The following is a 26,570-nucleotide window of genomic DNA, read 5'->3' as shown; positions in this document are numbered from 1 at the left end:
CTACACACGGATGTGGCGTCAGGGATATGACGCTAGTTAGCTGTTTTGCTAAGAAAACACGTTCATTTCTACTCACTTTTATTTCTATTTTTTCTGGTAACTTGAAGAAACTTCATATGATATAATGTTCACAGCCTTTTTCCACCTACTGTGATCGACCGTTTATTATATTTTGCTGTGAATCCTGCCGAAGAGGTAGGTTTTGATTTAATATTAACATAGTTCATGGATTCTTAAAGTACATTCCTTTAAATATGTAAGTACAATAGATATATAAAATAGATATTAACTGATACATACATAGGGTGTTAAGCAATATATATACATTTACATTTTGACAGTATGAAAGTGTGCGTAATGAAGCGCTGATTGTGATACATTCATACATGTAGTGACTTATTTCATTGACTATATAAAACAAATAAAGCAATTCCAACATACAGGACTGTCTCAGGAAATTAGAATATTGTGATAAAGTTCTTCATTTTCTGTAATGCAATTAAAGAAACAAAAATGTCATACATTTTGGATTCATTACAAATCAACTGAAATATTGCAAGCCTTTTATTATTTTAACATTGTTGATTATGGCTTACAGTTTAAGATTAAGATTCCCAGAATATTCAAATTTTTTGAGATAGGATATTTGAGTTTTCTTAAGCTGTAAGCCATGATCAGCAATATTAAAATAATAAAAGGCTTGCAATATTTCAGTTGATTTGTAATGAATCCAGAATGTATGACATTTTTGTTTTTGTAATTGCATTATAAAAATCACAATATTCTAATTTTCTGAGACAGTCCTGTAACTCCACAAGCTCACACCAATGGAGGGTGTTTAATTGGAAACATTTAATTCAGTATTTTATAACGCTTATTAATCATCAACATCTCATCCTTGCTGGAGACAAAGTGGTTCATTAAATGCACATCGTGCACATATTTTTTGGAATTGTGAAAAAGTGAAATCTTTCTAGAAATATGTATATTCAGTTTTGACAAAAGTACTTTGATAAGAGATTCCATTGACATGTACTGTCTTATACTTGTGTCCCATTACAACGGTAGTGCAGGCAGAGGATCGCTGGTTGGTTAAGACTCTCCTTATACTAGGAAAACCATTACTAGAAGCTGGTATAAACCTGAATCTCCTACTCTAAAACAGTGGCTGGGTATTATGAAAGAAATATGGACGATGGACAGACTGACCCATATCCTGGGTTTGAGGGAAGGGTTATTTGGGAAGAGTTGGCAAAAGTGGACATTTTATCTAGAGAAAGCACAAGGATGCAGACCTTTGCTTATTCTATTGCACAGTGAATATACAGATGATCTTTGTAATCTGGTAAAAATGTGCAGTTGCAATAACCTGAAAATCCAATAAAGACAAAGTGACAAAAAGACTTCAAACCGATATTAAGGCCTCTTGATCTGTGCCATCTCTGATTAGGAGAAAAAAGATGATTAAAAAAAAAAAGAAGGATTGGCTTGTTTTTGATGAAAAAGGTGAACCACTATGCTAAAAAAAAAGAGGTGACTGACTTGTGAATGTGAATGAACATCTGATTCTCCAGCATTATCAGTTCGTATCATTGCTTTGTTCAGCTTTAGGAATGGACCACCACAGATCCAGCAACCCCGTCTCCAGTTACCAGCATCATCCCCGTCAGTCCCCATACAGACGAGAAAGGGAAGGACATCACTCTAACGGTGAACGCATCAGACGAACAAACCACCATCAGGATCTGTCCGTGCCAACACCGGCGCCACTGACCTTTCATGGTCTGAGCACCAGAAAGGAGCTTTATGAGAAGGACTTTCCGTTGTACAGACAGCCTGTGGAAGTTGGAGGTTTCTCCCTTGACACTCAGCGTAGATTTTTCAATGACAGCAGACAGATGAGATACTACGTGGAGCCTGAAAGAAACCCTAATTTTGACCTGAGAGATGGGTACAAGGACCGCTTCACAAAGAGGGACGAAAGCGTGAAGGAGAAGCTGGACCACATTCTCCGATGGATTGTAGCTAATAGATCCAAGCTTAAGTCAAGAGCAACTACAAGTTCATCATGGTGAGATTATCTCTTCATTTACTTCTGCTTTTATACCAACTGCACCTGCAGGACGAGTGGTCCTTGATCAACCTCTGCTCTTCCCAGTGCCTTGGATGCTGATTTTGTGACATGGCGTGGTCATCTGACCAAGCTGCTGACCACTCCTTATGAAACGAGGGATGGTTGGTCGCTTGCAGTCACCAAGTTCAATGGCACAATTTACATCAGTGAGGTGGAAACAGAAGCTGCTCGCTTGGAACGAGAGAACCGACCTGCGAGGCTCCATGAGATGATGTACTGGGGATACAAGTTTGAGCAGTACATATGTGCAGGTAGATGGGTACTCCAAACTTTATTTATGAACGTTTTGTTTCTCTTCAAACCTTTGTTTATCATTAGTCCCAAATTAAAATAAAATGTGTTTCTTAACATCAAATCCTCTGTAATGTTTCATCTGGGTGGGTATTATTTTCTAATATTATCAGACTGGACTTATGCACAGTGTGCTGAATGGAAAGCGATGAAGTCCTGCCGCCCCTACCAATCAGAGTCCGGGACAGGAATAATCACGGAAGGAGGGCTCACTATAGCCTGTCCAGTCATTCTAATTCTTTTCCTCGTTTGATACAAAGAGTTAGTATGGTTTAATCTGGATTTGAATTTGATTTCCAAAGTAAGGGCCAAAGTAAGTGCCAAAGAACGCAGGAGAAACTGCCTCTGGATGCCATTGGATAGGGTACAAACCAGGGACATAAGGCATGTTACATAAACGGAGCTACAACCACACAAGTATTAACCACAGACATCCAAAATAGTGTGCAATGGTCAATTTCCCTTCTGGAATTAAAGTATTTTGAATTGAATTGAAACATTTGTAAGATTGTCAGTTTTGCAGTAAAAACCTGTTGATCCAAGGCATTATTAGCAATTCTGCTGCCATATTGATCATTTCAAATGGTGGTCCTTGGGTATTCCTGTCTCGAGACATCACACAAATCCCACCTCTTCCCCGTAGCGATGGTTTGGAACCGTCTGTACTGATGGAAATGGCTGGGAATGAGAGGATTACCAGACTCATTTCACAAGTTAGAATTTTCTCAAAGTGAATGGTTATTGTACATTTCTGTAAAGCAGGACTAATGACTGACCAGGCTACTTTCTCTGTGAAAGGCAAAAAAAACTTTTGTTTCTCAATGTACAGTAAAATCACAAAAAAATGATTCGGGAATTTTAATCCACCACATTACGTAACATCGTTTCATGACGAGGCTAATGATCTGCACGGACTAAGAAACTCTTAATTCTCTGTTCCGGATATGTGACATCACTAAATCCTGTACATCTGAATGGTTCACAGACCTAAAAAAAAAAAGTGTTGCGTTATCTGAAAATGTAAGCTGGTAGTGTCTTCGAATGTTTAAATTAATGCTCGGTTATAGAAAGATCACACAAGTGGTAACACCTAACCATTGTCATCACCTGCAGAGAACACCCACAGTTCACCTGACCCCAGCGGAGTGGTTAACACCAACGAGGCCTTCTGCACTGTGGTTCAGACTCGACTTGCAGATCACAAACTCTTGTTCTCCGGGGAGGTGGATTGTCGGGATAAAGATCCCAGTGCGCCACCTCCTCCTGCTTGTTATGTGGAGTTGAAGACCTCTGCAGAAATCTGCACACCCAAGCAGCGCAGCAACTTCCACAGGTGGATGGTTCAGTAAAATAGCTCATTAACTTTTTCTCATCCTATTTGCAAAGATTCTGAAAAGTTTTTTTTTTTTTTTTGTTGGCTCATTAGGTTCAAACTGCTCAAATGGTGGGCCCAGTCTTTTCTCCCTGGAGTCCCCCGCATTGTGGCAGGTTTCAAAGATCACAATGGCGTTGTTGTATCCGTGGAAACCTTTCATGTCTCCAAAATTTCTCATCTCATCAAGGTAAAATTGAGTCATTTCTAACAGTAAATTACTAGTCAAAAACTAGCATTTTGGTACTGGAAACCCAATATTTGCTCTAGTTAAAAATTATACATTAGGAAATGTAAAACTAGAACATTAGTGTGACGGTAAGTTTGCACATTGATTCAGTTTTGTGTCTTTTTTTGTACAGAATGAATACAACTGCTGGAAGCCAACAGTTTGTATGAACTTCTGCAGCGAGTTTCTGTCTTTTGTGAAGAGCGTAGTTACAGAAGACAGTCACAGGTGAGTCAACAATAAACTGAATTTTTCTCACATTTTTCAGGTCGACATGACCACACGTTGATGTGTGTGTTTGGTAATGCGTCTGTTTCAGAGTGGTGTACCTGTTCTCCTGGGAACCCCGCAAAGATGTGAACTACTCTGTCCACAGGGATTCCCAGTACTCCTTTCTGCCAAACTGGTACATCGAGAAGATGACCAGCAAAGACTCCCAGCACCCTCACTCCTGAAGGGAGTGAGGTTTTTTTTTTATCAAACACCAAAACAAAGACTTTGAATGACCAATCAACCACCCAATACTGCATGATATTTTAGCTTCTTTTTTTCCTTTTACTTTTTATACGGCATGAATGGACCATGAATAAAACAAATACAAGGAATTTTAATATTGTTCTTGGAAATGTATTTTCTTTATTAAAACAATCCTTATGTAAATAAGTGAAGATAAAAATCAAGATATCATTAGATAAGCAGTTAAAAAGTATTCTCATGTAAACATGTCAAGTACATTTTGAGTAAAATAAGACAGTTATTGATTCCTGTGGCTAAAGTCTTATTTTCCAAATGCATCACTGCTTTTACTATTTTGAGATGAATGGCAAAAGGTCCACCAGTTTCCCAACTGAGCAGTTTAAAGGCAAAGGAGTTCAGTCTGGTGAGGTTTTTCATTTTTTGTTTTAACTTTAGTAGCAGATTTGCTTGTACTACAACAGCAGGGTGTCGGGCTTGTCTGCAGTCTGCGCTCTCAGAATGCCCTTATACCTGAAGAAATAAAGTGCTCATACTCCACCAGACTGAACAGCCAGCAGTTTAACAGCAACAGAGAGAAACAACTTTAGGATAAGGGCAGGACCCAGTTTCATTCACCAAAACAGAGATCATACAGATAAAAACTACTGCTCACAAATGCAGCACCAATAAACTGTAAATAATGGAAGAAACCTGCATGACAACATTTACATACAGCATACTGACCATTACACGAATAAAAATAAAACTCAGTGCATCCCAGTTGTCTGCAGTGTTTGTGTAATCAACTCACAAAACTTGACATTTCAATCTTTTCTATTTGAATCATTCTTAGTTCACATAAGCCCCATATGAACACTGAGCGGTTCGGTCCGGGCCAGTAGGGTCCGTTACGCTATTTTGTGTGTTCCCATTATAAAAGGTCCCATACAACCAAACTGTTTCTGGGCCCCCTTTTGTTACAGGTCCATCGGTTGTAGTGTTATGGCCCTTTCGCACTAGTCCCGCCTCAGCTCGGTTCTACCCGCCACAGCCCCGTCTTGCGCTTCTGCACTAGGGGCTGAGACGGGTAGAGTCGCTCCAAGCCGATACTTTTTCTGTAACCATTCTGGCGAGGTTCTATCCGGGCTGAGCCGGGACTATTTCCGACGTCATCACATTACAGGCAGCTGATTGGTCGGGGGCGGGGCCGTCACCACCCTCCACGCCTCTGATTGGTCGGGGGGGGCGGCAGACGTTTGAATCAGGAAGCGGGAGTCAGCGCGAGGGCGACTGGCGGCTCGCGGCGATTTTATTATAAAGCGCAAAACGTCTGTTTGGTGATCCAACTCTGAGGTGCAGATGTTCATAAACCTGGTGGCTGACGAGAAAATTAAAAAAGGGATGTAGACGGGCTGTTTTACTCTCAGCCGCTCGCGGCTCCAGCTGATTTCTCATCTGCGCCGACACGAACAAAGGTGTTACGCAATCGAGTACGTCACAGCCGCTTCACCCCAACCTGCCCACTTCTCACCTGGCTGTGGAAAAACAAACAGGGACAAAACGGGTGGAGCCGAGCCGAGCCGGGCTAAGGCGGTACTAGTGCGAAAGGGCCATTAGTGGTACGGTCAGGGCGGAGCTACTGGGGGAGTGGTAGTCTAGTGGTTACAGAGGTGGGCTTGGGTCTGAGCAAGGCCCTTAACCCTAATTGCTCCCCGGGCATCAGAATAAAGGCAGCCCACTGCTACTAGCCTAACTAGTGATGGGTTAAAAAAAGCAGAGGACACTTTTCAGTGTGTTTCCATGTATAGTGACGAATAAAGTGGTTATTACTGGTGTCACGTGATACAATCTGTTGATTGGCGGACAGAAAAACGTCAAGTTTTCTTCTCTTTGCTGCTCACAACCTTCTCTCATAGAACGTGGCATGTCTTGTACAGAAGAACCAGCAGCCAAGGAGAGTAAAGATGACCTGCTGGATAACCTCCATTGTTGTTTGTATCATCACGTTTGTTGCAGTCACACTAGTATGACGACATGCTAGACATTTGGTCTAAACCCCAAACCCCCGCGTGGTGGTCTGACTTGCAGTGGGAACGCTGGCTGGACCATTCTAACACTTGAAATCCACACCGGCCCGGACCGAACCACTCATCGTAAACAGGGTTATAAACGCCAACTGTATATTTAGAACATTTAAACTTGTAAATCAGGATCAGAGTTAGAAAAACATGTCAAGATTTAGTACCGATATGTCTGTGTGTGGCAATGACAAGCACAGATTGCAAATTAGTCTTTATCTCACTGTCATTTCATTTCCGTCTTGCAGGAGCTCAAATGTGTTTAAATCAACACTTAATAGAAGTGTACAAAAGGAGCGACCCAAATGCACAGCTTAAGGCAATTCTTAACTACCTGCCCCTGGTGTCGTACGACCGACAAAGTTGTCATTCGTGCACGGAAAGCCTTTGGATTTTTTCTAAGCGAGTGCAAATTAAATCTTTCAAGTAAATTAAATATGAGTCTTCTTTGATGCCACGTTAGCTCTGTAGTCTATCAACTGCTCAGATGAGTTTATGAATGCAGCAGACCGAAAGGGGAAAAACAAGATCCTGTCTGCAAAGACTAAGACCTTGAACTCTGGTCATCAGTGAGAGTGAGCCTAAAAATCTGCGACGGTAAAGGCACCACCTCCGAATAAAATCTGCATAAGATTGAAATAGCTCCTAGCAGTAATAATTGTACACACGTGATCAGAAGGCACTGATTAAACCTACTGACGTACCGGTGCACTAATGCTGCGCTGCAGTCAAGTAGCTGCTCTCAGTGCTTCAGTTTCTTGTTCAGACCCATGACTTTGAAGGTAGCAGCAGTGATCTTCTCATAAATGACAAACATGAGGGCGGCAGTCAGCACAGTCTGCAGCAGCTTGGCTTCCAGACCCTTGTACAAACCAAGAATGCCGTGCTTCCTGTTAAAAAAAACAACAACAAATGTATGATAATGAGGATCAGGACGCCCGCTCTCTGCAACATTGTGTTTCTGGGAACGTTTACTCACTTGATCCTGTCCATGAAGAGAGAGAAAATGCTTGAGAGGCTCCCCAATACGCTACCCCTGCCGTCACCCTTGTACTGGCCGAACTGGAAAAGAGGCACACCGACAATTAAAGCATTTCTAATAATTCAGCATCAATAATCAAAGAAAAAACAAATAAAAGAAGCTGGCTTCTTGGTGTTTTTTAATATTAATACATGACAAACTAATGTTTTTGGCACTGGCCAATAAGATGTATTAACCCTTTGTTACACATTAACTTCTTATAAGCTGATCCATTTTCAATATTAGTTTTATTTCTTTAACTAGATTTGCTATTAATGCAAGAATCTAAAACTTATTTTGCACATATTTTAACAGTAGCTGATTTTAAGTAATAAAACCTCAGAACAAACAAGAATTTACATAAAATCAAACAAGAAGTTAGATAAAATATTCACCCTGAGGATGGCTTGAACTGTCTGTAGAGGGTATGTTGCCGTGGTAGCGATGGCCTTGGCCACTGCTCCAATGAGAAAGATCTCCGCTGAGGATATCTTTGGAAAGAAGAAATAACAATGTAGCAGCATCTTCACCATTAAAGTTACAGAAATGTAATCTTGATGCAATGAATTTCAAAAATCACATCAAAACCTGTTACACACAAATACACTGGTCATTCAACAAGCTTTTATTAATTTATCATGAACATCTCTGAGGTTTTCTAGATACTCCTCATCCTCCCCAGTTTCAGCCTATTTTGTGTAGTATCAGATAAGCATTCAGATATGTTTAAAGGGCAGAAACCCTTACACTGGGAGCTCCAAACTACAATCTCAAGACTGTAGTTCCTGGAAAAGGTTCCAGCAACTTTTGGCTCAACAGACCCTCTTCTGCATGCCCTCACCTTCCTCCCTCCCTTGCCCGCCTTCCTCTTCATGGCTTCGTAAAACATGAACTGCACAGCCGGGTTGAGGACGAGGATGAGAGACGGCAGAGTGCTGCTCCACAGAGTTCCCACCCCCTCGTTGGCAATGATCTGTGAGAAGGCATCTGAAATGGGAAAGAAGAGGCAGCGATTTTTAAAATCTGTACGGTAACACAAAAAAGGCACATCTGTAGTGCTGACCTTTAGATCAAATATAAACCACACACCAAATATGCCTCGATACCGCGTCTGATGGAGGTCTTCATTTCTGAACTTCACCCCCTGGAGCTTCAGGCGAGTGTTGACCACCCACATGGGAGTGGTCAGGATCACATTCACAGCCCCTGCATGGGAAATACATTTCTACATTATTTTCCTTCTGCACATCTGATTGGAGGATTTGCTGGAGATGGTTCTTGACTCATCATAATTTATTTACGATTTAATTTCAGATGTAAAATGAGAACTCCTTAGGACACCTATGAGCCCTTCATTCACCATCCTCATCTTTTGTGATTGATCATTTTTACAAGGTGCCTTTACCTGCTACAATCCCCATCAGCAGGTCTTTGCCAGGTCTGGGCTTGCCGGCTCCAGATGCTGCCACCTTTTTCAGTGCATTAAAGGTGTAGAAGTAAACAAAATTGGAGCAGAACAGGCTGGAGATGACTGGGAACCAACCTCTGTACAGAGACAGACTGGGAGAGAGACAATGGTAGAAAGTCATTTGGGTCAAAAATGTTCAATTAAGATGCCTTTAAATGTGATTTTAAAAATCCCAACAATTAATGACGTTTCATCATACAGGCACTGTGGTATTACGTCCCAAAAATGAAACTTACACGCCTTCTTCTTTTGCTATCTCTAAGAGAATGACTGGGGTTGAGTGTGATTTTCGTCCCTCATCCACTGGAACAGAAAAAAAGACAAAACATAAAACACACAAAGTGGCAAAACACTGGGCTTAAGTCCTCTGGACTACAACACTGTTGCAGAGAAACTATTTTACACATGAAAATCCGCTCCCTGGACACAAGTACCATTCGCAGGTGGTAGTAGGTTATTTCAGTTATGTGTATGTGTAACAGGCCTTTTAGGCTGGAGTTGTCAAACAAATTATTATTTGTTTGACGGTGACTGATTATTTAAGGGTTGTTGTTTTTTTAAAAGGACAGGTTATTCAAAAGAGGGCCAAGAGGAACTTAATACATAAAAAGAAAATCTATCATCCAAGACCAGGGGCCGGATTCACAAAACATTCTTAAGAAAAAAAATCTTCTTAAGTGTCCTTTTTTTCTTAAATTCAGTCTTAAGAAGAAAAAAAGAGAAGAAGTCATATTCTCCAAAAAAGTTCTTAAGTATTTTCTCAACTTTCTTCTTAAGAAAAAACTTAAGAATAAATGGTATTCTTGAAATAAAAGTGAAATAAAAATTTGTTGACTTTTTTCTTAACTTTAAGACAACCTTGACCTGTCTTAAAATGTCTTCTGTGAAAAGGTAAGCCTCTAATATCACCTTTTTCTACACATTAATCTCATCCACCATAACCTCAAGCTCCTGCCTTAAAAAGTTCCTGCATCTCTTTTTCTCCTTCTCCATGTTTAGTGAGTGACTGACGGTTAAGACGCAAACTACCTGTATAAATGTTGTTTGTTGGCGCTACGGATGGGCGGTATGGACTAAAAAAAATGTATCACGATTATTTCTGGCATTTATCCCTTTCCTTGTTTTCTCCCTTCCTTCTCCCCTTTCCTTCCTTCCTTCCTTCCTTCTTTTTCCCCTTCCTTCCTTCTTTCCTCCTGCTCTCTCCTTCCTTCTTCCCTTCCTCTTTTCTCCCTTCCTTCCTTCTTCCCTTCCTCTTTTCTCCCTTCCTTCCTTCTTTCCTTGTTTTCTTCCTTCCTTCCTTCCTTCCAAAAATCAGCTTTACACAAAAACATCATCAACGGGAATTTATCATTTTTACCGCGACATGACAAATTCTTATCGTGAGGAATTTTTTTGGTGGTTTATCGTGAACGGTAAAATATCGCCCATTCCTAGTTGGCGCGTGCAATGCAATGACATATTTTAAGAAGTTTTTAAGTAGAAAAAATAAGAATAAAAATAAGAAATTCCTAAGAAATGACAGTTCTTAAGACGGTTCTTGAGAAAATATTGAGGAATTGCACTTAAGAACTTCTTAATTTTAGATCTTAAGATATTTCCTAAGATCGTTCTTAAGAACATATTGGTGAATCCGGCCCCAGGTCCTTACAATTATTTTTGTGGACGTGGGGTACTAAAATGCCTCCAGTACATCTCCATACATTTGAAGAGAGGCCTGGCTTCAGACTGTATGCTCCAGGTGTTCTTGTACTTTGGAGTTGTTGTTATGTAATACAGTAAAGCTTCACATCAGTTTTGGCTGTTCAAAGCAGGATAATCAGCACAACACTTCCTACTCACCCTGCAATCTGCTTTTGGCCGTGTCTAAAGGAAAGAAGACGGACATGGCTGTCGCACTCCCCTGCAAGAAAGCCAGAGGTTACAACCAGCTCACAACCACACCAAGGTGACAAAGTGCTCCTGTCACTCCAGGATCTTTTCACGGTAAATCATTCGCAATGATAATGTTAATTCAAACGTCAAACTCAAAAACATTTAGATCAAACCAGTAGTTTAGTGTTTCTGCTGCTACTCTGCTCACCATCGCACCTGCCACGGCGTGAACCAGGGTCTCGTAACCCAGAAGGCCGCCAGCCAAGCCACTGTTTTCTGCCATCTTCGTGAGATCTTGCAGTCAAACAACCCGGAAAGTAACCGCTGGGCGACCGGTGGGGTTAACAGCGGTGTCAAACGGTGGATCTAGTCGGGGAATGAGGAAAAAAGGTGCACCACTACAACTTCATGGTGTTGCTGCAAGTGAAGGTTTTCGGAGAAAGAAAGTGAATTGTGTTGTGAGAGGAATTGTGTCACGTGGCTCACTGTCCTGTCCTCTGATTGGTTGAGCCAGCAGCGCCCCGGTTGACAGCTTCTTCTTCATGGGATTTGTTCAACAGGCTGCCTTGGATTTCTGCCGCCACCCAGAGGTGAAAAGGTGAAGTTTACCCACTCCCTTACAAAAACATACGGTACATTTTTACACCGGTTTTATTACTCTGGTCATGAAATCGAAATGATAGATGCTGTTAACACTGCAAACATTTGCATTAAGAGCATTTTTTTCAGAGCTTTTTCAGCATGAATTGGTACTATTTCAATCATCAACCACCTGGGGGACCCAGAAGCACAAATATTAATCCATTTGTTAAGAGTTGCAAGATTGTAAACTGGGTCTAATCAAGATTTTTTAGCAGGACTATCTTTGGTTGACTGATCTGCACATTCAGAAAAAGTGGCAATAGCAGCAAAATATACATAAATAATGAAAAGAAATCATCATGCACTCGCCCATTGGTATTGCATTATTAATACTAATTAATACTGTATTCTAATTCATAAAACACACTAAATTATATGGTATGGTAAGTATTGCAACTTTTAAATGTGTATGTTTGTCTAGCTTTTACTGCTGGTCTACAAAGCAGTGAATGGTCTTGGACCAAAATACATGGTTGATCTGTTAGTTCCCTATGAAGCTCCCAGACCCCTGAGGTTCATCTGGATCTGGTTTGTTGTGTGTCCCAAGAACCAGAACCAAGCAAGGTGAGGCAGCGTTCAGTTATTCTGCTCCTCACCGGTGGAACAAACTTCCTGTAGACCTGAGGTCTGCTCCAACTGTCAGCTCCTTTAAATCAGGCCTAAAAACATTACTGTTTACTGAAGCGTACTCTTAAATTAAATTCTTACCTGCTGTACTCTACTGCCCTTACTTTTTAACAACTTGTGCTTTTTATTATTTTACCTTTTTTCTTATAATTTTATTTGTTATTTACTGTTTGTGTCTTGCTGCGTTTAATGTTGATGTAAATCGCTTTGAACTACCTTGTGTTGAATTGTGCTATACAAATAAACTTGCCTTGCCCTGCCTAAATAAATACACACACACACACACACACAAAGAAGTTGTTGGTTTTTTTTGGACCACCTAGAGCAGGGGTCACCAATGCTGGTCCTCGAGGGCGGTGTCCTGCATGTTTTACATGTTTTGCTGCTTCATTGCACCGTGGTAAAAGTGACTGTTGTTAAGAGAATTGTGCAGACCTCAATGACAAGCTGATGATGATTAATTAGAATCAGGTGTGTTAAAGCAGAGAAAACTGTCCTCGAGGACCAGGATTGGTGATCCCTGACCTAGAGTGTTCATAATCCAAAAGTTTCCTGAATCCCTCCTTCTCAGTTTAAACCTTTTTTTGATGGAAACTATTTATCTGGTAGTGAGTTTACCTAATTTTTCAGGTTAATTACATTTGTAGATGCAAATAAGATATGTTATTGTTGAGGACATGTTATATCTAACCAATTATTTAGCAGAAACAATAAAACAGGAACTGAGATTGATTTGGTTGTATATTTTATCAAAATTCTTGACTACTGATAACATTATTGTACATTAAATAAAACATTAATTCAAAATACCTTTGTTCCTCTACTGCATTAACTTTTTTATATTATACAAAAAAAATGTACTTTATAATTACTTATTGCTCAAATAATTATACATTTTGAAAATAAAGTTTTTGCTTTATATGGTAAATTGTTTCTATAACGCAAAAAAGTAAGGCATAATAATGAAATATATCAAAAATTTGATTATTTTTCATCAAAACAACATCCAGTTCATATGAAATGTATGGACAATGTTTACACTGATATAGTGACAATATTTTAACATTTATTTAGAAAGTTTGCCACCTCAGAGCAAGAAGAGTCCCAGTTCCAATCCCAGCTGAACAGATTTATGCTTGAACTTCAGTTTTCAGTTCTTATCAAAGTTATGTGTCATGCTGTAGTGTACACTATAGTTTTCCTAGTTTCTCTGTACCCTGAAGTGCATTATTAGCGTGGTAGGTGGGAGGAGATCCTAGTGGATTAGGGAAAGTAAGAGCAGGTGTGTTAGTGGGAGGTGCTGAGGTGAGAAAAGGCCTCTTTCTCCTCTTTGTTTGTACCCCTTGTTTGAGGCATTTACAGATTCAAGAAAAGCTGAAAAGCCCCTCCTCAAACATGCAGTCGTGGTAATTTAAAGTACCTTAGGTAAGTCAGCTTTATATTAATGTTAGTTTCTTGTGGTCTTTTGTTTGCTGTGTTTATTGTTTGATTTGAATTGCTAAGCTGCCTGAACTAAGTGAAATTGCTAACTCAACAAAGAATCTGGAGAATTGGGGTTGCAAATCTATTTCCTTGTAGATGCCATGGGATGTTAGACTGCACATGTAAAATGGCAGATGATTGTTCTTATGTGTAGCGACTGATGGGCGTGAGCGGTTTCCAGAAGACACATCCCTATGGTTGCCTGGGCTACGTGAATGTATATTTTAGTTTGAGGTATTTAATAAATGTTTATTTGTAGAGCACTTTTCATGAAATAATCTCAAAGTGCTAACATAAAAAAGGGGAATAAAATCAAGACACATAAAAGACCAGAAGTAAAAAAGCATAAAAATAATAAAAACATTTATAAAAGACCAGGGAAAGCTTTCCTGAACAAAAAAGTTTTATTTAGGTATTTGAGACATACACTTAAGTCAAATAATGTGATTCTGAAATGGGTTACACTGTTCCAACTAATTTCTTTTTATCTTTTATTCCAGTCAAGCCCCGATTATTATCCATTAGATTTTGGTTTATTGTTTACTACTACTGCCTAATTCTATTTTTTTTTTTAAAACCTTTTTAAAGGAATTAACGTGTGGGTGTGTGTGGTGACAGTTGGGAGTGGTCACCTTAGGCCTGGTGAGTGGGGGTATATCCTGATTGTAGAGCTGTTCGATTTTGCCCAAAAATAAAATCTCGATTTTTTTTCTCTCAAAATTCGATTTTCGATTACGATTACGATTATTTTGTGAATTGACAAAAGGCAAAGAAATGATTTCAAATATGCTGTTTTTTTATTGAACATTTGCCCCATTGGGCTTTAAGTGCAAACTTTGCTCTTATTAAACCAAAAATGAATGAATAAAGTGCAAAACTCTGTAAAATAAGTTGAAAAAAGTTTTAAAAAATATAATAAAATATAAAGTTTTATCTCTGAAAAAAAAAATTAGCAAATCAGCACTTGCAAACATACAGTAAGTTATATTTCCAATTAAATAAAACAAGACATTTTCTAATTAAACTAAACTGGGTCTTTGCATGCTAAATAATAATGCAACCCATGAAGGAGGTAGAGGTGTGTAATGTCAGTCATTACATTTGCTATTCACATTTGCAAGTTTTTTGCAAGGAACACGAGCCGGTCTATCGCATCTGACTTGAGGGATGCCCGGTGGCATGTTACAACGCCCCCTCCTACACTAAAGAGCCTCTCTGATGGGGCACTTGTCGCAGGTATTGAGAGGTATTTCCATCAATCATTAATATGGTATCAATCATTAATATGTGTGCAGACAAGGTAAAAAAAAAAATTGAAAAAAATTAAAAATGTTTTTTTTTTTTGAAAAATCGATTTTACGATTTTCACGTTTTAACATCGTTCTAATTACATAATCGCGATTACGATTTAAAATCGATTAATCGAACAGCCCTACCTGATTGTAGTGACTTTTTCTATTTTCAACCTGTCTTTGTTGCCTGCCTTTAATATATAATAAAAATGCTTGTAACGGCGCTTGAACTGGTTATTCTGACTGCTGTGTTTATCCAGAATTTGCTGTAGCTGTAATATTCTATATTTTGCTGTAGGCGACACTACATTCACTGATAACAGGAAGTTCATAAAATCCAGTTTCTAGAAAACAGATCCACAGATTTTGTGCGAGGCTAAACATTTACACCCAGACCTGGATGAACTCAGTCAGGTTCCCCAGGGTGACCACACTTGAAGTGCCCCCCTCTTCCCACATTTTATGGTAAAAAAAGGAAACTTACTATAGTTAGACCATAGATTCACATGAACGTATTGCTGAAGTACATACTCAACACTCATATTACTAATAAATGTAAGACAAGCCACCAACTAAGAGTAACACCACAGATGGACATGAGTCTACAAACGCTATACTACACTGATGCTCCAACCAGAATGCAACTCGCATGCCAATTAACACCACATGTTAACTATCATCATTTCCATCATATATGGCCTCAGGGGCGTCAATTGGGTATGGCAAGGTATGGCAGCCGCCACACCTTGGCTTCAAGGGAAAATGTAAATGTTTGTTTTTTTAAATACATTTATGGAATTACTCTGTGTCTCTTTGTATTGATTATTCTATTACTTAATACATATAGAATAACTACAAATGCAAATCAGAACAACATGATCGATTTCACTAGTTATTATACACTGCAAAAACTCAAATTCTTAAAAATCAAAACACTCAAAATGTTAAAATGTCTAATTTTTAGTAAAAAAAAACTAGACTTAGACTCAAAAACAACCATTTTCACCTGTTTCAAGTAGATTTTCACTTAAAATAAGTAGAAAAATCTGCCAATGGAACAAGATTGTTTTGCTTGCATGAGAAGATAAATCTTGTCCCACTGGCAGATTTTACTTTTTTCAAGTGAAAATTTACTTGAAACAGGTGAAAATGGTCAAATAACAAGTTATTTTTCTGGTAATGACTCCTGTTTTAAGTGTAATGAGATTTTTTTGACAAAAAAAGAGACATTTTAACTAGAAATAAGACAAATATTCCTGGCGAGACTGCATTTGAAAATGTTCCAATGTTTTTGACCACACAGATAAGCTACTGTACATAGCAGACTTCTGTGATGAGTATTTGCTGGACGTGTTGATTGATACTTAAGTTCTGTGACTCGTAACCTTGCCATACCTTAGCTTCGACTGAATTGACGCCACTGTATGGCCTATCTGAGGACTACATGAAAAACTATTACAGCATATGACTAAACAATCAAACCGGCCTACTGAATGAGCTTATGTGAAGGTTGGGCCATTAATGAAATGGGCTGGCAATGTGTAGGCTGTTAGATTTAAGGTTAAGGCAATCACTCAAACGCGCTATATATATATATATTCATGTATTTTTACTATATCATTGGTTACTGCTGTACTTGCTTGCTCCTCTTCCAGCAAATGTATAGAGAAAAGAACACAATATAACAGTATATGGTCCAGTTAGTCATTTGATTTGGTGCCTCTGCTCTGCTCGCCCGGTTCAGTATATGGATAATTTCCAAACATCTTTCCCAAATGTTTTTTTTTATTTATATTGCTGGTATTTGAGGTGGTAATGTAGGAGCCTTATAGAATGAGGCTCATCACTTGAAAACAAATGTCGAAGATTGCGGGCCAAAGCAAAGCTGCTTGTTAAACATCTTGATCCGTATTGGATCATTTGGAGGCCAGAGAGAAGCTCTACTGTGATTGGTGGTTTGTGATCAACTCTGTTGGTGGTTGGCGGTTGACGAGAGGCGGGCTTTTCGTACAGCTGACACCACCTGCAGCCAATCATCGTGAAGTATACACTGACGGTGGGCGGAGCTTACACCACCTGCAGCCAATCATCGTGAAGTATACACTTCGGTGGGCGGAGCTTACACCACCTGCAGCCAATCATCGTGAAGTATACACTGGCGGTGGGCGGAGCTTACACCACCTGCAGCCAATCATCGTGAAGTATACACTTCGGTGGGCGGAGCTTTCTGTGGAAGGCGTTACACGCTGAAACGTTGCTGCTGACTGAAACTGGTTGTAACTAACTGGGAGAGTGCGGCGGTACTAGTTCAGTCACGACTATGTTTTACAGGTATAGTGTTTAAGTGTAACAATTGCCTAAACGATGCTCTCCCTTTTTATATGAACCGTGTATATTGTTCTTAGCTGACAGAGTAGTTTAACTCAGGAAAAGTCGCCTGTTCGCGCCGCTGCATCCAAGCTAAGCCTCATTAGTGTAACAATCTCCAGGCTTTTCGTGTAGTCGCTCGACTTTTATACATTTCTATCTCAATTTGAACCATGTAACTCCCTTCCAGAGGGTGAACTAACTAAACGGCACACAGTTCGTTCTCTGAAGTGTGTTTTAACCTCACCTTCATGTTTGTTTTATATCACAGGACTCCCTAGCACAGGCATATATACACCGATATGGCTGAAATGATTCCCGTCAGCCCGGGTTTGCTGTTGCCGTCCATGAACGGCGTGTTCCCGGTCCAGGAGGACGCTGGTACCGCTGCTATAGGCACTGCTGTTCCCTCGGCCTCCCAGGGCAGAGAGGACTACCTGTTTGTGGAGACCAGGCACCCCAACACGGTCCTGCAGGGCCTCAACAGCTTGCGGCTCAACAACGCCTTCTGCGACGTGACTCTGTGCTGTGGAGGGCAGGAGTTCCCCTGTCATCGCATCGTGCTGGCTTCTTTTAGCTCCTACTTCCAGGTAAACACACCTTGTCACGATTTGGGCAGGGAAGGACTCGTACAGTGGCGTCAATTCAGTGGAAGCTAAGGTATGGCAAGGTTTTGAGTCACAGAACTTCACTAGAATATCAATCAACACGTCCAGCAAATACTCATCACAGAAGTCTGCTATGGAGTTTATCTGTGTGGTCAAGAAAATGTGAACCTTTTCAAATGCAGAGCCGCTCACTGCAAAAACTCAAAATCTTACCAGGAATATTTGTCTTATTTCTAGTTAAAATGTCTCATTTTTAGCCAAAAAATCTTTTTACACTTAAAACAAGAGTCATTACTAGAAAAATAACTTATTTGACCATTTTCACCTGTTTCAAGTAAATTTTCACTTGAAATAAGTAAAAAAATCTGCCAGTGGGACAAGATTTATCTTCTCATTACAAGCAAAACAATCTTGTTCCACTGGCAGATTTTTCCACTTTAAGTGAAAATCTACTTGAAACAGGTGAAAATGGTTGTTTTTGAGTCTTGTCTTAAATGTAATGAGATTTTTTTTTTAACTAAAAATTAGACATTTTAACTAGAAATAAGACAAATATTCTTAAGATTTTGAGTTTTTACAGTGTAAAATACAGTGAAATCGATCATGTTGTTCTGATTTGCATTTGTAGTTATTCTATATGTATTGAGTAATAGAATAATCAATACAAATAGACAGAGTAATTCCATAAATGTATTTAAAAAAACAAACATTTACATTTTCCCTTGAAGCCAAGCCAAGGTGTGGCGGCTGCCGTACCTTGCCATACCCAATTGACGCCCCTGGACTCGTATGCAAGAGATCGTGACTACTGAGCTTTGTTCTTTTCTTTTTGTAAATCCACAGGCTATGTTCTCAGCTGATCTGATAGAGTCCAAGCAGGAGCGTGTTGCCATCAATGGTGTTGAACCTCAGATGATTGGCATGTTGGTGAGTTACGCCTACACATCAGTGGTCTACATCTCCAAAGCAAATGTACAGGTAAGTGGTCTTTTCCCATGTTTTATTTGGCTTTCCAACACTTGTGCTAAACACAGATGTGATTTGGAGCAGGCGCTGCTGGCAGCAGCCAATCTGCTGGATGTGATGGCTGTGCGGGAGGCTTGCTGTTGCTTTATGGAGCGTCAGATGGATGAGATGAACTGTGTTGGGATTCACTGCTTTGCTGAGGCCCACTCGTGTAAGGTGCTGGAAAAACGCAGCATGGACTACATCCTGGAGCACTTTGGCAGTGTGTGTCAACAGGTAAGAGGCAGATGTCCTTGCTGTTGTGTTCAGTTTCCTAGGCTGCCAAAAAGGTGACTTAAAAGTTTAGATTCTAATTTTGTTTTAACATACCATTCTATATCTTGGTGCCTTTTTTTTGTCAGCTGACAAAGTGAAAGTCTATTAGACTGGAGGTAAAGTATATTTTAAGCTGAAGTTAAATTAAATAACCGATGCTGATCACAATAGCCTCAGTTTTTGCTGTAGGTTTTAGAGGCTGTGGATTTTTTCATCTTAAGTGACTAATATCATCTAATGGATAAATTGGGGCAAAATTTAAGGGAATACATGTGTTTTTTTGGGGGGCAGAGTACGAGTTTGCACACAGTTGGACCAAGACCATATTTTGCTGCTCTCAGCAGTTTTGATTTAATCAAGTGGCCATGGCTAAATCTTCCATCAAAATTGTCGTCATGCATTGGTATTAATCTGGAAATTACAATTGAAATGCTTCATTTTGCTAACTTTTCCTCCTTACTTGTCACTTGACGTCATTGTGCGTTTCATTTTCTGCATAGGGTTAAACAAATAATGCCTTCCCTCCCTAGCTGCGTTTCCATTAAACTTTTGCGCAAAAGAAAATTGAATCTCTGAAAGTTCGACAAAGGTAGTGCTGCAGGGGTCTGTTTCCATTCATCGCTGTTTTTTGAATAAGTGCAATTTTTTTGTAACTCCGTTTATCTTGTCCTGCAAGACTTTTCAAAACAGAAACGAAAATCTCAAAGTTTAAGAAAATAGACTAAAACATCTATAGTCTTTGATCAATTATTGCAATTGCTGCCACTGCTGTTGTGAAAATAGCCAGATGATGAAGGCAGTGGATGATCATTTAAATGATTATTCAAAAGCAAAGCCATTATGTAATGTATAATTATTAAATGGTGGACAGCTACATCATACTAATGACTGCAAAAACAGCTGGATACTAGATTTTGATTACTGAAGAATGACTGACTACATCACATCCAGTACTGCAGACACATGGAAATTTGTATAAACTGTTTGCATTACACTTTTGTGAATAAGTGGATTATCAAATCGCCTGAAAGCAGAAAAAGGTTTATTTGATATTCTCAAGTTTTTTTTCCAAAGTTTGTGCCGTTTCCATTAAAGGACTTCTCTTGATATTTGGTTTTGTGCAAATCTAGGAGTAATCTCTCAACATTCAAACTAGACTCTTTAAATGATTAACTTCCACCATTAATGTCGAGAGTTAACACTACTTGTGTTCTCCTTTCTCCAGGAGGAGTTTTTGTCTTTGTGTGTGGACAAACTGACAGAAATCACTGCCAGTGACCTTCTCAACGTGCCCAAAGAGGAGATGGTTTTTGAAGCCGTCATGTTGTGGTTGAATAAATGTCCGTCACGCAAGCAGAGTTTTGAAAAGGTCAGTTTGACCTGAATTTACACTTGCTTGCTGTTATAACTACTAACTAATATAATATGAGACAAAACTTTGTTGTACAAAATGTCAGGAACACGTGAAAGTTCTTCTTTTAGAAGACAGAAGCGACTCCTAATACTCCTGTGAAAAGTGACTTGCTCATTAGGCTCTTGGCTTCTTTTTTAGATATGAATATTGACACTTTTTTCAGTGCTCATTAGCAGCTGGATTCACTTGACCTATTTTGAAAACATGTCTGTTATTGTCTGCTCCTCAAAGGTTCTCGAGCACATCCGCCTTCCTCTCATAAGCCCCTACTACCTCCATGATGTGATCGAGTCTTTGGATGTGGTGAAGGAGAATCAGGGCTGCCAGAAGCTCATCTCTGAGGCCAAGGACTACCTGCTGCTGAAGGACCGCCGTGGAGAGCTCTACTGCCCCAGAGCGAGACCTCGCAGGTCTACGGGTAACCATGTTCTCATTTTGTATGTTTTTTGTTTAAATAATAAAACAAATAATACGATTTTTAAACTAAGCATCGTCTGGCCTCACTCCTATAAGCACTGTTTAGTTTTTGGATAGAGACCAGCGGGTAACGGCTCACTCTTGTGACAATCTACTTCTGTTCCCATGGCAACAGGGGCTGCTGAACTGATAGTGACGGTTGGCGGAGAAGATGACAAGGTTGTGCTCCGCAGCGTTGAGAGCTTCGACCCTGTAACAAACCAGTGGAAGAATCTGGCTTGCCTGCCCTTTGCTGTGAGCAAACACGGCCTGGTGGTGTCAGGTGAGGTTCACGTGGGTCAAAACTCAACTTATTCACTGTAGAAGAACACAAGCTTTTTTCTAGTACACATTTCCTCCATCCATAATTCCCTGTCCATTTGTAGGTTCGACTCTGTATCTAGCTGGAGGAGAGTTTCCTGATGGCTCAGCCAGCAGAGAAATGTGGCGCTATGACCCCTGCTTTGACTCGTGGATGGAGATGGCTCCCATGAATGTAGCTCGCTCTGAGTTGGGTAAGTTGGTCTGATTCTGCCTTATGCTGTCCTGCATTGAAACTGTAAATGATTGCAGCTATGTCACTCCAGAGCCTTTTCAAAAGATGTCTTTTTTTGTTGTTGTTAATAATATTTTTTCTGTTGTTCATGCTATATTTTTCTCTCCCATTGTCACAAGTTCAATATCTAGTTCCCACGGTAACACGACACAGAAGCAGCACAACACTCAGCTCAACATGTATGAATAATGTGAAACTGTTTGCCAAAACCTTAACTGCAAGATTAGATTCAATAATATCAAACCTCATTCACCCTGATCAAACGGGTTTTGTTAGAAATAGATTTGCTTCTGACAATATTAGAAGACTACTTCATATTATACATGCTGCTCCTGATATTTCGTCTTTGCCTGCAATTTTATCAATCGATGCAGAAAAGGCATTTGTCTCGAATGGAGCTTCCTGTGGTTCACACTGGAACACATGGGCTTCGGTCATTAATTCATACATATGTTTAAAGTTCTGTACAACAACCCATCAGCTATAGTGTTAACTGGGAATCATTGTTCCTCTCCATTTCCCATAGGCAGAGCATCTCGTCAAGGTTGTCCTCATTCGCCATTTTTATTTGCCCTTTCATTAGAACCATTACCCAAGAAAATCCGTCAATCTGAGAATATAAATCCTATAGTGGTGGGGAATGTACATAACTTAATTTAATTATACGCGGATGGTATTTTATTGTATTTCAACAATGTGATTCACGACTTGCCATGTAGTAAAGAGATCCTTTTATTATTTAAGTAGGTTTTCAGGCTATAAATAAATCTGCACTATTTATATAAAAAAAAAAAATGCTTCAGAATATTCAGATTTTACGCACGGAAATACCAATAGTCACCCATTTCAAGTATCTCGGCATCGATATTTTCCCTACTCTTCACAAAATTGTCAGTAAGAATTAAACGTTTGACTGACTATCACGGGAGATCTGGAGAGATGGTTTAATCATAAAGCATTATCATTATGTAGAAGAATATCTGTTGTTAATATGATGGTCTTACCAAAAATTAATTTTCTATCTAGTATGCTGCCTTTACCCTCACCCTTATGTTATTGGGACAAGATTCAGAGTCTTATCAAAATTTCTCTGGGTAGGGAAACGTCCAAGACTTAAAAATGCAACACTTCAACAGGGCAAACAATTGGGGGGGGATTTGGTTTACCCAATTTTTATTTATATTATTTGTTGTTTATGTTTAGCCCTCTTAAGAACTGTTTTTTTTCAAGATGCAAACACACCTTGGCTCCAAATTGAACACAGTGTTTCTCCTTATAAACTGGAGGAACTTGTGTTTTGTGGTTTATCTCCCAAATACTGTCAATCCAAATTTGGCCCTATGATCTCTCTCTCTATTCAGATCTGTCAACAAATGGAGACATTGGGTAACTGGGGGATGCAGTGGCACACTCGGATGCCAATTTTCCATGATAAAAATGTTTGCTTGGAGAGAAAACCCATTGTTTACCCTCCATGGTCTAGCTCTGGTATTCGCAATTTCTCCCATCTGATGGATGACAGAGGGTTAAGATCATGAGGATCTTCAAAACTCGTATAATTTACCTAGAACATCTTCTTAATTTTATTTACAATTTGGAAATGCTGGTCATGGAGTTCCATGCAATACTCCTTTCTGAACACCCCTTTTTTTTATATCTAAAATTACAAGATGCTACGGGGTATACAATGGGGGGTGACTAAAGTATGGAATGTCGATTTGAAGGAATGGACGATGGTTAATGGTTAAACGATGACTCCCATCTATCACTTAATTTCTCTCAGAGAAGACTTTTGTTTTTAGGCTTGACAGCTACAAAGAAAAAGTTGATAATGAGGTGGAAACCCCCACACTTACTCCATATCTCCCAGTGGATTGCCATGCTGTATGACATCTTGACCTTAGAACTTTCTATTGCCCGTTCTAATGGGACCAAAGCAGAAAATGTTGAGGGTCTGTCTAAGAAACAAAGTGAGAACTATGTACATAAAATAAACTTATTTAAATGCACATTCATTTGTAAGGAATCAAAGGAGGTAGTGACCTCCTAACTTCTTCCTCATTCTGCTGCCCTGTATGTCATTGAATGATTTTTTTTTTTTTGTTTTTTTCATCCTATATTATAGATATATATATATATATATATATATATATATATTTTTTTTTTTTTCTCTTTCTACTCTCTTTTCTCCTATGTTTAAATACCACAGATTCTCTAACCCAGGGAGGGGTGGGGGAGGTAGGGGTGGGGAAACAGCCCAGTTATCTAAGGTACAATGCCTGCAACAATGTAAAGAAGTGTACGATTGCGTATGAATATAAAAGGCTCAATAAAAAACTTGATCACAAAAAAAACATGTATGAATAATGTAAAAGACTAAAAAGGTGTAGTTAAAAGAAGAGTGTTGGAATTTTTTACAACTGTAAGCCTTTGATTTATACTGAAATGATGTGTAATTACTTTTAAGTGAACTGAAATAAAATCACCTTACTGCCACTGAATAAATGTCAGTTACAATGTTTTCAAGAGTAGAACTATCCTTACCTCTGCTCTAAACCTTTTTTTTTAAAGGAGCTTGAGGCAGGATTTATGAAAAAAATTCGTATACGTTTTAAGTTTTCTAGTAATGTCAGATGAAGCGTTCCAAACTAAAAAGAATGAGCCCTCTAGTGTATCTCTCTGTTGCCTTGAACAGGCTGTGTGCTGCAAAATGTGCTGCAATTCGGGCCCAAATTTCCCGCGCTGTCCTGCGAATGTGACGTCGCATGACGCTGCATGTGCGTTCTCCCCGTTCTCCCGTGCCGGCTTCGCTGTTGGCTGCAGTACCCCCGGCGGCCGTCGTGGTGAGGGGTGGCGCTAGAGAGTCTCATTTCTTAAAAGGAGCCTCATGCTCCTTAAGTTTTCATTTTTTAAAGAGCCATTAAAAGTAACCTGAACTGACTGGACACATTCAGAGTTGGTGCTGTGCTCACATTTGCCATGAATGTCCTGATGTAAACAGAGATGCTCTGCTATATAGTACAGCTCAGTCTTGAGGGTCCCGTTAATGTCTCCTTCCTCTGCTGTCAGGCCTTGTGATGCTGGATGGTTTTGTCTACGCTGTTGGTGGATGGGAGGGCCGCTCTCGTCTTGACTTGGTGGAGTGCTACAATCCTCACACCAATTCTTGGCAATTCACAGAGTCAGTAAAGATGGCTGTCACTAGTCCTGCAGTGGTGGCGCTGGATGGCCTGCTCTATGTTACTGGTAAGAAATGTGCAGGTTTTCATTGAAATGGCTCTTTTAACTGGAAATGTTTTAGTTTATAAATATGCTGTTTTTGTCTATAGGAGTTGCACACTTGCTATCATTTCCTGCATGTTGATATATCCATGTCCATTTAGTTTACGTGATGTTATATTGCATATAGGTGGTGCAGTTCTAGAGGATGGTGATGGGACAGATCTCGCCCAGGTTTACAACCCTAAAACTGCAGCCTGGACAGAAGTTGCTCCGATGCAGATTGCTCGCTCTGGTTCAGCTGCATGTACACTCAAAGGAAAGATCTATGTAATAGGTAACAAACTGTACCAATCAGCCCTCAGTCTTGTGGCTGTTCATGAATAACTGGTGTCAAGTTTCTCAAATTATTTTATTTTTCAGGAGGTTGGCATGCGTCAACGGAGAACACTGATAAAGTAGAGTGTTACAATCCCAAGACTAATCTGTGGACCATGTGCGCCCCCATGAAGGAAAGACGCTACCGGCCAGGTGTTGCTGTAGTAGATGGCAAGATTTATGTCTTGGGAGGAGAAGAGGGCTGGGACAGGTGAGGTGCCATTTATGTGCTATCCAACATGTGTCATTTGTTTTTATTCCTGTGGATTAAAAAAAGCAGTTTTGATTGCTGGAGTAACATTTGTTTAATGTTGATCTCTTCTTTACTTTACTAGATATCATGACACTATAGAGAGGTACTGTGATGAAACTGACACATGGGAGATTGTTGGGGAGATGCCTACTAGTCGGAGCTGGCTCAGCTGTGTGTCTCTACAGCTGAGGAAGGACATTCACATGAACAGCTGTCCTGGTACGCCAAATGACAGCCAAAGAATGTTGTCATAAGAGAGGGATTTTGTGGTTGCATTCGTTACTGTTCATGGAGATGGTGCACTACCAAGCTCAGAGCTGTGGGCCACCAGCACACCGAGGAGCCTGCATTTGGTACAGGCCTGTTGCAGGTGACAAAAAGTGAAGGGTTCCAGTTGATGACGTTTTATGGAGCAAGACTCGTTCACTTGGATTACTATTTTTGGGGTGGCTGTTGTGAGGCCAATATTTACAAACGTCATCTCAAATTACAGTGATCTAAAACCTAGTCTGAACTCACTCTCTGTATGATGTGAACATGTTTAAAGTGTTTTGATGTCTAAAGATGTTCCTAGCCAACATAGTGTATTTTTGTATTGTGTGACATATTTATTTGGAGCGTAATTTGTTGTCACAATGGCCTTTTTGTACATGTCACAAAATCTCTGTGTATTTGTGTGTGTGTGTGTGTGTGTGTGTCTGTGTGTGAGAGAGAGAGAAAGTGATTGTGTGAAACTACTAAGCTCTGAATGATCATCTTTACAGCCTGATATGTGGAAGATATTTTTGTAATGTGGCGTGAGTCCTACATTTTAGTGGATTTAAGTACAGTTGGCTTGTAATAAAGATGTTAATTCCTAACTTCATTCACATTTATTCTTAATTTGATTTATCAAGACTGGAAACAATGGTTGACCGATGGATTTGTATTTTTTTTTATAACTGCATGTTTTGGCACAATATGCCTTTTTTATAGATAAAACAAAACACATTGAGTAGTGGCTCTTTCAAATGTGAGGTTAAAGTACTGAACGTAAGGAAAGTGCTTATGTAAAATGCTTCAATAATTTGCCAG

At 39.6% G+C, this 26,570-nt stretch overlaps 3 protein-coding genes across 3 annotated transcripts; 2 read left to right on the top strand and 1 right to left on the bottom strand.

The window, feature by feature from the left end:
- The first annotated feature begins 23 nt into the window (after window positions 1-23).
- On the top strand, window positions 24-5,459 carry dxo (decapping exoribonuclease). Its single transcript, XM_061711086.1, has 7 exons — window positions 24-195; window positions 1,606-2,071; window positions 2,159-2,385; window positions 3,539-3,758; window positions 3,852-3,987; window positions 4,160-4,254; window positions 4,346-5,459. The coding sequence occupies exons 2-7, from the start codon at window positions 1,614-1,616 to the stop codon at window positions 4,479-4,481; spliced, it is 1,272 nt and encodes a 423-aa protein (XP_061567070.1). The 5' UTR covers window positions 24-195; window positions 1,606-1,613; the 3' UTR covers window positions 4,482-5,459.
- A 1,130-nt stretch (window positions 5,460-6,589) lies between these two features.
- Window positions 6,590-11,393, bottom strand: slc25a17l (solute carrier family 25 member 17-like). The gene is made up of 9 exons (XM_061711084.1): window positions 11,130-11,393; window positions 10,889-10,949; window positions 9,286-9,352; window positions 8,987-9,141; window positions 8,671-8,787; window positions 8,423-8,568; window positions 7,977-8,072; window positions 7,540-7,622; window positions 6,590-7,450 (listed from the first exon to the last, which is right to left on the bottom strand). Exons 1-9 carry the CDS (start codon window positions 11,202-11,204, stop codon window positions 7,303-7,305), a joined length of 948 nt encoding a protein of 315 aa, XP_061567068.1. The 5' UTR covers window positions 11,205-11,393; the 3' UTR covers window positions 6,590-7,302.
- A 5,799-nt stretch (window positions 11,394-17,192) lies between these two features.
- On the top strand, window positions 17,193-26,361 carry si:ch211-256e16.3 (kelch-like protein 20). Its single transcript, XM_061711399.1, has 12 exons — window positions 17,193-17,295; window positions 17,603-17,921; window positions 18,783-18,917; window positions 18,990-19,181; window positions 20,446-20,589; window positions 20,866-21,052; window positions 21,227-21,373; window positions 21,477-21,605; window positions 24,716-24,892; window positions 25,056-25,202; window positions 25,289-25,454; window positions 25,579-26,361. The coding sequence occupies exons 2-12, from the start codon at window positions 17,634-17,636 to the stop codon at window positions 25,748-25,750; spliced, it is 1,884 nt and encodes a 627-aa protein (XP_061567383.1). The 5' UTR covers window positions 17,193-17,295; window positions 17,603-17,633; the 3' UTR covers window positions 25,751-26,361.
- The last annotated feature ends 209 nt before the right edge of the window (window positions 26,362-26,570 follow it).

This window comes from Cololabis saira, chromosome 21 (genome assembly GCF_033807715.1).
Source record: "Cololabis saira isolate AMF1-May2022 chromosome 21, fColSai1.1, whole genome shotgun sequence".
Classification (NCBI taxonomy): domain Eukaryota; kingdom Metazoa; phylum Chordata; class Actinopteri; order Beloniformes; family Belonidae; genus Cololabis; species Cololabis saira.
Note: the sequence above shows the minus strand (reverse complement) of the source record. Positions and strands in the feature narration are given on the sequence as shown.